The 10017-nt window shown below is 36.5% G+C and overlaps 1 protein-coding gene across 1 annotated transcript; it reads right to left on the bottom strand.

Moving 5' to 3' along the window:
- Positions 1 to 905: 905 nt before the first annotated feature.
- LOC137735522 (uncharacterized) lies at positions 906 to 3271 on the bottom strand. The gene is made up of 5 exons (XM_068474949.1): positions 3193 to 3271; positions 2831 to 2918; positions 1989 to 2045; positions 1828 to 1906; positions 906 to 1413 (listed from the first exon to the last, which is right to left on the bottom strand). The coding sequence occupies exons 1-5, from the start codon at positions 3237 to 3239 to the stop codon at positions 1400 to 1402; spliced, it is 285 nt and encodes a 94-aa protein (XP_068331050.1). The 5' UTR covers positions 3240 to 3271; the 3' UTR covers positions 906 to 1399.
- Positions 3272 to 10017: the final 6746 nt, after the last annotated feature.

Genomic DNA, 10017 nt, shown 5'->3' on the forward strand with positions numbered 1-10017 from the left:
AAGCAGCCTAGCACCTAGCACCTAAAGCCTAGACGAAGATTTTTAGAATAATGTATATTTGTAATGAGTTTGATACTTAGATATAGCAGTGGCATAGCATAATTTGGTGTAGACCAAACAATAAAAACCTCTCAAAATATAACTCATCATTTAAGGCTAAGCCTAGAGAAGTTTTCATTAAGTCTTCTATTCCACTCATCCTCACATGTAAGAGAGTTTTTTCCTCAATCTCACCTCCATACTCTAACCAAAGAGAAAAGAAAAACACTTATAGCTACCAATTCTTTTTCTAGAGCAAGACTATACTAGTTACTCACTCTTACTCATTCTCCATCACTTTTCATAATCTAGAAGGTGTCAATTCTTAGAGGCACCAAATCTTTGGTGCTTAGGAGATTTCAAGTTTCTAAATCCACTCAAGTCCAAAAGCTAAGGAGATGAAGCATGAAAGGAAGAAGGCCCTCCACTAGGGTAATCGACCTTGATGAAGATCAAGATAGTGCTACAAGAGGTAAAACAGTGTGTTAATGCATAAATGCATGTGATATATTATCAAATGGGGGTATGATATCCATACACTCCATTTTACTTCTCACACACCTTTTATTAATTTTTTTCCTTTGATCTTCTTCAATTCATTCAATCTGACCACCGAAAATTAAGAGTGTGAGAAGTAAAAAGAGGTGTGCGATTAGCACACACTTATCAAATATAAAAGTTCTAAAGATCCATTGTTTCGGGTTTTGGAATTGCACGCAACATTTCCGCCATTTATTTTTCGTTTTAGTCCATGCATGCTCTTGGTCCAAGAAAGCCGCTACTTGGCCCTAAAAATATAATAAAATAAAAACTAAACAAATAAAAACTAATTACAAACAATTATCAAATAAGTGCTACCGTTTAATGTAAGTCACTCTCAAAATAACCATTTGCACACTAGTAACGCCAACAGTTCTCCGTGTATATGAAGTATGCAACTTCATCAAGGCCGTTCTTGTCAAACTATATTTACAGGAAGGTGTCTTAAAGTTATGTTATAACCCCTGCTTTTGTTGTGGGATGCATCATGGTATGCTATTTGTTTCCTCTCTGATGAGTTTTGAGTTGAGTTTTGATGTGGCTGCACACTTGCATTAGACAAATTGAAAAACGGATATAATTACTACAGTTAACAGAGTTTCACAAGTAAAATTCATAACACTAACATGCTACAAGTGCACTTCGATTTCTTCTATTATGACTAATAAGAAACGTTTACAAGTTCCTATGAAGAAAATTCACCTAACCCAAAAGTGCGCAAACCGAATTGTTCCGGGTCTACCAAATCCATTGACGATGTTGCTGCTGTTCTGAGCATGTAATATGAATCTGAGTACCAGTCTTTGCTTTGTACCAATCATTAAAATCTTGGAGCTGCAACAAAACAAAATTTTTTATGTTACCTCAAGTAAACTGGTTCCATGTTCCAAAAAGGCCATAAGATTCACATTAGACTTTTTCTAAAAACACCTCAGTGTCAACATTAATAAATAAAAACACAAGCCCGTAGCCACTTAGTACTACAGTCTAGTGATATTCCTCTTCACTTATAAGTGAGAGGTCTTAGGTTCGATTCTCGCCAAAAACGAATTTGAACCACAGTATTGTTAGCCCATTGTGAGGCTAAGCCCAACCCCTCTCCCTTAGTATAGATAATTCATTTGTTCAAAAAGAAATAACACAAGCCCGTAAACTTTCCAAACAACTCAACATGGTTAAAAACCTTGAAATAAAACAGCATTTGGCAATTAACAGTACTTATGTGAGTTTTTTGGTATCTAAGCCTACCTCCACCTATGGTTGCTTCTGGCAACCTCTCAATTGAATACTTGTGTTGAGTGATGTACATGATTGGCACACCAGGGACCTGCACTTAAACAAGCAAAGTTATGGAGTTGTTACATTAAAGCCAGAGTGTCGCTTAAAATGGTTCTAAATTGCTATTCCACCTTTCTGATTCTTCGCTTTAAATCACGATCGCATGTAGCAACAATGTAGCATTTGTGCTGTACCCAACAAGAAGGTCAGTCGATGTCAGTCATAAGAATGCATCAGAAAATTTTGATAAGCTGCGACTATAATTGCCAGAAGACCACAATCTGCTTAGTAAATTTTGCCAAAACGTTAACAGAAAGAAAGCATAGACAAAAAACATAGTCTTTAGACAACTGCTTCAGAAGAGAAAATATATTTAACGTTCGAAATCCATCTAACTTTCAATATATCGTTTTACAAACCAAGAAAAGAAGGAACTGATTTGATACAAAAAATTTCATTGGTTTCCCATTTCTAGGTTTTTCATCGTCAACATTTCACTAATTTATTCTTGATGAGATTTCCATCTCAAGTCTAAACATTTGTGCAGTCTCTTGCTTAAGTTACAATGGATAAAACTTGTGATAGCCAGATACACTGTAGCAAGCTATTATTATACAAATTTAACACCCCTACAGTTGCAAAACATCTGCCATTATAGTATAGGCGATACCTACCATAGTCCAATGCCTTCTCAGCAGGATGGATGCAATTTGTGGCCTTTCACAACCTCAAAGTTTCCTTTCTTAATAAGAATTAAGAACCCACTGAGAGACAATTGTTTGTGAAAAGGGATATGATAGTTGTGCTCATGTGCCTCTCAAATGCCAAAGGTTGAACTATGGCAACTTTGGTAGGGATAAATCAAGCACAGCTCAGCCAGTCTATTTTGGATAGTATTTTACCAACTGAAAACAAGGGGTAAAGACTCCAAAGAGCAAAACAGGAAAGTGCAGTTACTGGGTGTAAATTGTACCTGGGTAACTCTTTCAATAATACAGTCATCAGCGTAAGTCCCTTTATGAGTGCAGAGTAGTCTCTCAAAACGAGGATCCTTAGCAATCCTGTCGGAACAGAATAATTTCTTTGTTAGTAACGCAATCTTTTGGTGAACTGGAGCATAAATTATTAATGCTACATAATATATTAGTTATCTTACAACCTGACAAACAGGAAATTAAAATCATAATTGAAAAATTAGAAAATGTAAAAGGAAACAGTATAAAATGATAACAGGACAATGAACATAGATATTAGAGCAGCTCATGCATATGCAAATCCAACAACTTCAAACCTTCTAACAAAGAAATAGAAGAGGTACCAAAGTTGGGAACATACCTCAGAGCCACATGATATTTCTGACCTAACTTCTCGAGCTCTGCCATTACACAATCCGTGATACAAGGAGTGCCTACCAATTCAAAAGATACAAACAGGTTGTTATAAAAACAAAAATTACCAAAAAGAATATTAAGCTACCAATAGAGGAGCATTTGCAATCAAGACGTGGTCTAGATTTCTCGTAATGGAATTTATACAAGTGAATAAACGAGTTATTTAAGACTCACATTTTGGGTATAGGCAATCCATCATTCCCTTCTCCAAATCCAACCGCATAAAGTGAAGGAGAAAAATAGTAAACTATGGCCACTACAGATAATTTCTAAGTTCGAACCAATACCTTTAGCTCATTAAAAGAGCAAAATGTGATTAAACTCACTGAAAAAAGTACACCATGTATCAAGATTTTTCAACCATAAACACGCAGCTGTTTATAAAACCTTCCGTCACGAATCAAAACAAATTTGCGTAAGACGATTATATGTACAATGTCAACAATTAGTATTTAAACACTACCCTTATTCTGGATAGAGAAATTGATGAAGTTGGTATCAACCAAAACCCGGTAAGGCGGTCCCAAAGCAGTGCTGTATTTAAAGAACAGCGCGGAAGAAACATTTGGCCTAATTCACAACCAAACTAATTATGCGAAACCACTAAACCTCTAATTAAAAAAATTAAAATAAACATTAAACTCAAAACAAACTTACACATTTTTGGGTAGCATTTCTTTGGTGAGATCCTTCTTGTTCAGATTCAAAACCGCCTCTTTGTAGCTGAATTCAAAACACATAGCAAATATTGAATAAATTTCCAACTTTTTTTACAGAAAAATGAAGAAATAAACACAAATAAGAAAGAAATTGTCAAAAGTTATTACCTTTTAATTGCTTTGGAGGTGACCACCTTCTTCATGACTGCGAATTTAGGGCCTTTTTTAGCTCTCCCCATCTTTTCAGTCGCAGAGCAAACCCAAGTTAACAGATTTGGGACTGCTCAAAAACCCTAAACCCTTTTTCAATGAAAAGCAACGGTTAGTCGGGAGGGAGGGACACGGAGAAGACGACGATAAATTTGTGCCCAACATGTACCCTACCGTGGGTTTAAACCTTCATTTTTTTAAATTTTTTTTTTTAGTACAATGACATATTTTTTTACTAATGGGAGAGGAAATTCGGGGAAGTCACACAATGGATAACCTAATTTGGTATTGAATTCGCCACTCACAAGATTCGAACCTACAAATGAAGAGGAATACCACCAAACCGTAGTACTGAATGACAACCTTCACTTTATTATCATCATAAATTCTAGGCTTGCAATTCATTAGGTTCTAATCGACTAAGCCGTGATACGATTCAAATTCTTTTGATTGTTATTAGCGGACTGAAAATAACTTTTAATCAAACCTCATTATGAAGATCATAACTGACTCTTTTAAGTCTTCACATATTATGGGTGACATCTAGTCGTATGAATAGTTTCTAAGTCAATGTAAAATTACGGGAGAGATCTATTTTGTTGCAATGACAATGTAGTGTGATCCTTCCCTAAAGTGTTGTTAGTCACTTTGGTTAGGCCTAAGTCCACTTGCTTATGTGACGTCACATGATTCCAACACAAAATTGCTCTGCTCAAAAACTCCAGAATCATGTGAAGAAGCATTCACCTTCCATTCTGAAAGTTAGAGATTCCTTGTTGTGTATTCAACTACATGAATATCTCGATCAATTATAACGACGCATTGACCACACCTAAACCAAAGTAGAATATTTGACGTAATCAAAGATTGAGGACCTGCTCACAAGACAGCTATAATACCTCAAGTCCAAGGATTAATGCAACATTATTGCAACCAAAGAGTTATTACTAACATGATTACGTAAGATCCCTTTTGTGATCACGTTCAATGAACTTAATCTCTATTGAGCACCTATAATGTCTTAGCGTTTCTACATAATGATTGAGACAAATCATCCTAAGTTAGATAGATACAACTCTTAGTGGATGGTCAACGCTCAATCGAAAATCCTATGACTAGGAACATTTAAACTACATATTGTCCGAAAATCTTATAACTAGGAACATTTAAACAACTAGCAATACTAGTGATAAAATGCTTGAAGTATCTGAATGATTGGTTGGTCGAGGAACATAATATGCTCATGGTTGTGGCTACCATGATTTCGACTATGACTTCCAAGCCTTGGTTAACCCACAAGGTGGTCTTTATATAGGAGGGAATAGCTTAGGTGGTTAAGTTTGTGGATGAAACAAGTCAATTTTGACATTAGCATCACTTGATCAACTGATAGTGATATCTTTTTTTTTTCTTTTTTTTTTTTTTTTTTTTTTTGGTTAAAAGCTATTTTTACAACAAACCAAAAACATACAAAAACAAACCAAAGGCTCAAAGCTAACATATAAATAAGCAAAAAAGGGGCCAAGACAAACAGACTAAAAAAGGGCCAACTAACAGTTGAAGCCTAAGCACACAAATGAATTTACAGACTCTAGAAACATCCACTGCATCCGCCGCCACCACAGTGAACCTCGATTCGTCCAATTCCTCATCCCCAGCCGAGCATCGCCTCATCAAATGCAGCATCCTATCCTGATCTGCTTCCCGAGCACAGCCACAAAGACAGGATAACCAAAAACTGGTCGAAAGAAGCTAACTATCAGGATGAAGTTCGTATAAACTCACAAAGAACACTGCCAGTGAAGGCAAATAACAGGGAGATGGTGGTGGTGTTGGAAACACCCGAGCTGGTAAAAACGTAAGAGTTCTACGCATGATCTTAACGATATTCATAGCTGGAAATCAGAATATTGATGAACAAAAATGAGGGATACCAACTAGGCAAAAGGAATAGAATAGATCGGGGTAAAAAGCAAGGGGAGAGAGCAGTAGAAGCAAAGAATAGAGAAGAGAAAGAGAGAAGGGTGAAACGGAGACCGACCTTGGTTGAAGCTAGGGTCGACACCATGTCACCACCGAGTTTTCTTAATTTTAAAAGCCTCACACCAGAAGGTGAGAAAGACTCTCAATAGGAGAAACTTTCACTCAGAGAGAAAGACTTTTTTTACTAATACTGATATCTTAGTTATATATAAGTTATACATGGATCGATTAATTAGCAACTACAGGAAGAAAATTATGCCCTCTTAATAAACGGGCAAGCACAAACAATGGGCCAAGTTGAGCCACATCTGTGAAATCCCATTCATGGATTTCACTATTGTAAACTATGTATTTGTATTAACAAGATTTCATATTATTTTTGGAAATTTATATTAAATTTTGAATTTTAATTAAACTAATTATGAAGTTTGAATTTTGGTCAGTAATCATTAAAAATCCATGGACTTTATGGGGTCATAATAAGTATAATTGGATAGAGCTCGATCCTACGAGCGCGTAGGCGAAAACCGTTCGTGAATCGAAGTTGAAACGAAGAAATTAGAGACATTTTAGTTGTTAAAAAAATAAAAATAAAAATTAGAAGCTGCCAGATGGCAACAGGAGAGAGGGGAAAAGAGAGAGTTGAGGGATAGAAAATGAGGGAGAGTAACCAATCAAAAATGAAGAAAGGAGGAAGGAAATAAGGGAATGGAGGAGGAGAGAACCAACCAACCCAGTTTCTCCACCCAACCTCGTTCCTTGACCCCGTCCGATGTCCATTCGAGGTGGTTTTGATGTCTATGGAAAGCTCTCGATGATCCCAACGTCTTTGTGGTGTTAGATTTCAAATTCCTAACCCAATTTTACAAATCGAAGCCACAAAGTTTCGGTTTGTCCAACAAGTTTTCCCCTTTTCCAGTGATTCAGACAACGACTACCATCGATCACCATAACCAATAGACTCCCCTCAACCCCAGAAGCAAGGCCCAAGCATTGAATGAGGGGTCGAAGTTCGTTTTTGAGATGAATCGAGAACACCCATTTTTAGGGCTCCCAACGAATCGATGTGGTTTTCAGGTGTTTGCCGGCCGAATTGGACTTCGGCTCAGGTATGAAAATTATTCCTCTAGATGTACTCTACATTTTTGTAAAATTTGGTAATTTTTGGAATTAGTCGGAAAATTGGGTTTTCGTTCACCGGAAATCACCGCATGCGGCGGCGCGTGACCAGTGGACCAACTCTGTCTTTCTAGACTATATTTGATACCCCAAATCCATATGTGACATCCAATTGATGAACTCCCGTCAATTGGACATATTTTTGTTAGATGCCGTCACTTGATCATTATAACAATCAACGATCTGATTGTTAGATCGCTACCAAACTTTAATATGTTATTATACGTAATATTTGAGGACCTTAGGAACTTATGGACTGGAAACCCGATGGGCGGATCTTCCTTATTGATCTACTAGGGTTGATTTTGATCAAAATGTTCTTAATCGTTCTTGAATACTAAAATTAGTATTACTAGAGACTAAGTAGGGCTTAGTGAGCCTATATCAGTTAGTGAGATATCCCAGGTAATATATACCTTAGTTTACGTGTATGGGACGCCTTATTGTGATATGGATGTGTATTTATCTTCTTGATAATATGAATGACATGTATGGTAATTATTATGACAATGTAAGCCTAGAATCATATTAGAAGTATTCCGTAGAACTAGTATGCTTATGTGACCTATTAGTTAGTGGTCATGAGAAATTGATAGTGCAGGCGATTACGTTGTAAATCATAGGGGTTGAGATATGGGTAACGAGGTTGTGAGTTGGTCTAACTGCACCATGTAGCAGTGGTACCTGATTGATCCTGCTTGGTATATCCGCAATAGGGGACCATACGTATTTCAAGGGTGATCATGCTTGGTATATCCACGATGGGTGATCACCGTCTGCACAATTAGACTATGCTTATGGTTCTATTTGGTTTATCCGCATACGTATTCTAGGAATGATCATGCTTGGTATATCCATGATGGGTGATCACTACCTAGAGCTATAAAATACAGTCCTGCTTGGTATATCCACGATAGGGAACTGTTAGGGGTGATCATGCTTGGTATATCCATGATGGGTGGTCACTGCCTATGTTATTAGATTATGCATATGGTTTTGCTTGGTTTATCCGCAATAAGGGACCATATGCATTGTAGGAGTGATCATGCTTGGTATATCCGCGATGGGTGATCACTACCTAGAGTTAGAATTCGACAGTGGATGTTGTGTTTATAAATTAGAATTATCATGTTATTACTTGGAATCCAGGTAGTGAATTATGTAGAATTCCTTTATTAAAATTCGTGAATTGATATGTGATCTTATTGATTGATTAACGTAGTTAACTGTTAACATCGTGCATCTTTGATTCTTGGGATTGATTAATTGGAGTGAATGTGGAATGATGTTGGATATGATTGTTATTACTATGATCACATTCGTTGACCAATGTGGCTAGAGAATAATATTGTGCTTCGTTGGTTGCCTTTGAGATGTTGCATGCTATAAATTGCGGTATTATGTTGAAACATAGTGATTTATAGGATGGATGAATTGGAAATCTTGATTGTCATGTCAGTTTGTTATATAGCCCTGAATCTAGTAATTCATGCTTGTCAATGCCCAATAATTGATGGAGGAATACTATGCCTACCTGTTAAAACGCATTAGGTTAAATGTCTGAGTTTAGTGATTAGTGAACTACGAATGGCTTGATCCCTTCTTAGGGTACGCATGCAGTCTAATGCTAAGGTTAGATGCATGCATGAAATAAAAGAAAATGAATGCGTGGTTAAATCATTGATTGTGTTTTGGTCTTGTCTCGGAGACGAGACATGATAGATAAATAGGAATATGGTGATGTCACATGTCGATCTTGGTTGAATATCAGGATCGGGGCATGACAACTTTTAGTGGTATCAAAGCTTAGGTATTAGGTCCAAGTACCTTTACCTTTGGGTGTTAGAAATTGTTTCATGGAGTTGGAATATATTGTTATTAATTTTACAGTCGAATCTTGAATGTTGATGATTGTGAATTGAATCATGAGTATATTGATGAATTCTTGTCAGTACTGGCATTCTTTGTGCTTGTACAAATATTGGTGTTGAAGTCGTGCTGAGACAACAATGATTGTATTTGTGAGTTAAGGTAAAATGTGGTTGAACTTGAGTTAGCTAAATCTAGATAAAGCTGAAGTGTGAACATGTTTGTTCATCATTATTTGTTTGAATAGTTGGATTGGTGGATAGTGAATTGATACTAAAATTTTCGAGGACGAAATTTTATAAGGGGGAAGGGGGGAGAATGTGAAATCTCATTCCTGGATTTCACTATTGTAAACTATGTATTTGTATTGACAAGATTTTATATTATTTTGGGGAATTTATATTAAATTGTATTAAATTTTGGATTTTAATTAAACTAATTACGAAGTTTGAATTTTGGTCAGTAATCATTAAAAATCCATGGACTTTACTAGGTCACACTAAGTATAATTTGATAGAGCTCGATCCAACGAGCGCATAGGCGAAAACCGTTCATGAATCGGAGTTGAAACGAAGAAATTAGAGACATTTTAGTTGTCAAAAACATAAAAATAAAAATTAAATGCTACCAGATGGTAACAGGAGAGAGGGAAAAAAGAGAGTTGCGGGAGAGAAAATGAGGGAGAGTGGCCAATCAGAAAGGAAGAAAGGAGGGGAAATGAGGGAAGGAGTAATGCTATTCATACCATGTTTTTATACCACATTTCTATACCGGCTTAGGTGGCATCTGATGTGGACAACAAATCATTTGAAAAATTTGCAAAACCCAATGAAATGAATAAGAAAGACTCCTCGTGACACACCCCGACC

This window comes from Pyrus communis, chromosome 5 (genome assembly GCF_963583255.1).
Source record: "Pyrus communis chromosome 5, drPyrComm1.1, whole genome shotgun sequence".
Taxonomy (NCBI): domain Eukaryota; kingdom Viridiplantae; phylum Streptophyta; class Magnoliopsida; order Rosales; family Rosaceae; genus Pyrus; species Pyrus communis.